Source organism: Alligator sinensis, unplaced genomic scaffold (assembly GCF_000455745.1).
Source record: "Alligator sinensis unplaced genomic scaffold, ASM45574v1 scaffold290_1, whole genome shotgun sequence".
Taxonomy (NCBI): Eukaryota; Metazoa; Chordata; order Crocodylia; family Alligatoridae; genus Alligator; species Alligator sinensis.
The window spans coordinates 565,374-569,950 of NW_005842755.1; the positions used below are offsets into that span (position 1 = coordinate 565,374).

Genomic DNA, 4,577 nt, shown 5'->3' on the forward strand with positions numbered 1-4,577 from the left:
TGCTTCCAGTTTTGGGCTCCACAATTCAAAAAGGATGTGGAGAAGCTTGAGAGAGTCCAGAGAAGAGCCACGCGCATGATCAGAGGTCAGGGAAGCAGACCCTACGATGACAGGCTGAGAGCCCTGGGGCTCTTTAGCCTGAAAAAGCGCAGGCTCAGGGGTGATCTGATGGCCACCTACAAGTTTATCAGGGGTGACCACCAGCATCTGGGGGAACGTTTGTTCACCAGAGCGCCCCAAGGGATGATGAGGTCTAATGGTCACAAACTACTTCAAGATTGTTTCAGGCTGGACATAAGGAAGAATTTCTTTACTGTCTGAGCCCCCAAGGTCTGGAACAGCCTGCCACCGGAGGTGGTTCAAGTGCCTTCATTGAACACCTTCAAGATGAAACTGGATGCTTACCTTGCTGGGATCCTATGACCCCAGCTGACTTCCTGCCCTTTGGGCGGGGGGCTGGACTCGATGATCTTCCGAGGTCCCTTCCAGCCCTGATGTCTATGAAATCTATGAAAGTCAAGGACTTCTGTATTACTGACTGACTTGGCAGCTTTATGTTGGATAATGAAAGTGATCAGCTCGTCACCCACCTTCCCTTCGATCATTAGGTCACTGATTAGGTTGTCCCCAGTTGCCAGTACCAGGTTGAGCAGCACTTTACCTCTCGTCGGCTCATAGACTTCCTGCGTCAGATAGAGCTCTACCACGCATGAGAGAAAGCTTTGTGACCGCTTGGATTTGGCCAAGCACTCTTCCCACGCTATGTCTGGGTAGTTGAAGTCTCCCATGACAACCATGCACTGGGAGCATGCGGCCTCAGCCAATTCCCTGGCAAACTACTGGTCAAGGTCTTGATCCTGGGTAGAGGGTCTATAATAGACTCCCACCATTGTGTCCCCAGTGCCGTGTTCCCCTTGGATTTTAACCCAGAGGGTTTCAAGTCATCTGCCCTGGGTGCCAATGTCAGCTTGCAGGGATGCGTAGCTTTCCTTGACATAGAGTGGACAAAAGGGGCGGGGGTATAGCTCTCTATCTCTCCTATACAGGGTATAGCCATCTATACCTGTGGCCCAGTCATGGGTGGAGTCCCACCAGGTCTCCGTTATCCCTGTGACATTGTAATTATTTGTGTTTAGCAAGAGGACAAGTTCTGTAATTATTTGTGTTTAGCAAAAGGACAAGTTCCTCCTGTTTATTCCCCAAGCTCCTGGCATTTGTGTATAGGCATGCAAGTGTCCCCTTAGGGGCCCTTACCCTGCCTATAGTTCGTATATAGGTATATGCATATGTATATGTTAAGGATGTGTGTGTATGTATGTGTATGTGCATATGTATATGCATATACATATATACATGCACATACATACACACACACACACCCCCGTGTATTCATGCTAACTGAAATAAGATTGAATGAAGGGCAAATCACAGCAAAATTTGAGTATTTTTAAAGAAAATATAAAAGCTTTACCTTTCAAAAAATTAGTAACACTCACGCAATATGAATGAGGAAAGACTTGAATGTATTTATCACGCTGATAAAATAGAGAGAGGGAATAAAAGAAATGGTGCATAAAGAGAAATATGATTTTATGTTATATTGTGCTTAATGTCTTGGCCTGAATGTTTATTTCCTGTTAAAGTATCATTACTACATATCCTCTGCTGAGTGTCTGTGTGCATTTTATGACAACTGGAAGCTTCCTCTACATACTTTTTAGTGAAGTTTTCTTTTAATCGTGCTGATCTCCTTAATGGATATGGAGTTGTTTTGGTAGTTTCTACACCTAGAATAGTCTTATTTGAACTTGAATTCCCTTCATTAGCTTCCCTGTCAGAGGAGGTGACATTCCAATAATCAGCAATCACTATGTCATTTTTCTTCTGGTCACCTGCAAGCTGTGGCAAAAAGAAGAATAATTACAAAGTGCTGTGCCTCAGATTAGTGCATGCAAATATGGAAGCAAAATGTCTTATAGATGATATGTGCGCATTGAGAGAGAAAGCGCCCTGGGGGAAAAAAAAAGGTTGATTAATCAATAAGTTAGAATTCGACAAATATATGGCCTCTATAGAAGGAGGCTGTCAAGCTGATAAGCCATGCTGTTCAGGCATAGGAATCAGGCCCCCTCTACACATATAGGTAAAGGTATTTGATTGGATTCAATGCATGAGACACACATGCATGGCAGGAGGTGCAACTACAGAATTACAAATTAGATCCAATCGCGCATTATTGCCAGTGTAGGGTGGGCCTGATTCTGGGCTCTTCCTGCATTTGGAAAAAAGCAGGCTCCCAGAGCTGGGAACCACCTTTGCTGAGGGGTCTCCCAGCTGCAGAGGCCACATGCAGCCAGGACCAAGAGTCCTGCACCTGATTGGGCTCTCAGTCCTGGCTGTGCCTCACACTCTTGGCCCTTGTGAGACTCTTGGTCCTGGCTGCGTGTGTGGGCTAAGGGATGTTAGCAGGGTGTGAGTGTGACCACCTAGTTTTAGAACAGCTCACCTCCCTCCCCTACAGAGCAAAGCAGGGCCCAGGTTCACCCCAGGTTATTTAACTATTTACAGGTTTGATTGTACAGTACAATGTCCATAAACATATAGAAACATGTGTAGAAACATACACACACACATATATACTATATATACTATTTACAAATATTAGTAATACACACTACATATATACTATTTACAAATATTAGTTCACAAAACAATGACTCTTGTTGAACGTAAACCCAGGCAATCTCAGCTGGGTATGGAAGGCACTATATCTGCATAGGCTTTGACCCTCTTTGGCCTTCCCGCTGGTGTACAGCCCCTGCCTTCAGCAGACTCTCCAGGCAGCTGGCAAGGGAACAGTTGACAGTAACAACACAGATTAAACAATAGGTCAGTAGACAAAACCAGCAGGGATAAATCACTACTCTAAACGTACATAAGTGAAATTACATTATTAGGATTCAATACATAAAGATAATGAATACCATAAAAGCAAATATTGAATAAGGGGGTGCCCTCGCAGTGGCCCTCAAGCAACTAAACCCTTAGCAGGCTAAATGAGACAGCTCATAATTATTTCACAATACAACAGTAGGTACACAAGTTTACAGCAAAGGCCCCAACAATATAAAGAACAAAGACACAACAATGGTATGCTCAACAGAAGGAGTGATACCAGGGGAAAAGAGCAGGTTACCATATCAACACTATCTCCCTCATCTAGGCCACATGCCTAGCCTGGCCCAGTGACAGCAAAACTGGGGTGGCCCTCCTCCCCTGTGGAAATCCTCATCTCCTCCTTGGGACTGCAAGCCCCTTTTTAGATCACTCATGGCTCCCAGCAGTCGGGAAGGCTTGGCTCATCTCTCTCTCTCTAGGGGTAGCTGTGAAGGCTCCCCCCTCTCGCTGGGGTGGTCATTCTGTCCTGCAGCCACTTGCAACAAGAAGGCCTGAGCTGCTGCGTGCAGCTACCTGGCCTATCAGCCCTCTCTCCTGGCCCCATGCACCACCCTGTGCACCAAGGGGTTCCTGCCATTTGTAGGGATGGATCTCATCAGCTCTCCAAGTCCCAAGCACCTCCCTACGCACTGAGGGGAGTGCCTGCCTTGTGCAGGGTTGGAGACCTGTGCTGCCTCATGCAGCCGCAGGGGTCCCTCCAGCTCTACCAGCCCTGTGCACCGAGGGCTCCTGCCTCATGCAGGGATAGGGACCCACACTTCCTCCTACAGCCATGGCATCCCTTCAGCTCTGCCAGCCCTGTGCACCTCCCTGTGTACCGAGGGTTCCTGCCTTTTGCAGAGATGGGGACCCTTGTGGAAGCAAAGGATGGCTGAGGCCTCAGGGGGGGAGAGAGAAATTCCTTAGATAAGAGGAAGATGACCATTAAACTGTCTTGAAGGACACAAGACAGATAGCCCCAAGGTGGGAAAAGCTAGTTTAGGCAACCCTTTGTCTTGAATCTATAAAAGGTTAATTGCCCTGGATGTAAAGTAGGGAGGCCACAGCAGAAATCTTCCTGTAAGGGTCTATCTCCAATAGCTATCGAAATAAAGTTTCTACCTAACCTGATTCCAAATTCTACAGCGTGTTTTTTTTCCATGACAATTAAATGGTGCCGTGACTCGGATCCACAGCCAACGACATGTTTGGAGGACCGTGAGCCGTTCCCTGCCGAACCCCGGCGCCACCAGTAAAGGTAAGAGGCCTTTTAAATCTCTGTTGGGGTGTCGGAGGAGGACTGCTCATAGGCTCCCTGCTCGCGTTGGGTAGCTGGATTCGAACCTTTGTTACAGGTCAGTGTAGAACCAAGACCGGTCATACTAATCTGGTAAATTCTGTCTGTCTCTGGAAAGCGCACATAACTGGTAGGGAGAATCTGTCTGTTGCACAAGCACTTGCATCCAGCACAACACTGGGCTTTAGGAAGTCTGAGTGGGTAATGGAAATAAGATTGTGACCCTGACTGAATGGTGATTTGGAATTGGTCCAGGGCAAATTCTGAAACCACGTGCAGCCACCCCGAGACGTACGCGAGCTCGGTTTGGGCGATGACCGGTGCAACTCGAATGCAAGGGTGC

The 4,577-nt window shown here is 47.1% G+C and overlaps 1 protein-coding gene across 1 annotated transcript in view; it reads right to left on the minus strand.

The window, feature by feature from the left end:
- The window catches only part of ANKRD31 (ankyrin repeat domain 31), a 161,125-nt gene that overhangs the window by 115,523 nt on the left and 41,025 nt on the right, over positions 1–4,577 (minus strand). Inside the window, 1 exon segment of the mRNA XM_014525152.1 lies at positions 1,715–1,899. Within this exon segment, the coding sequence (XP_014380638.1) occupies positions 1,715–1,899 (185 nt within the window).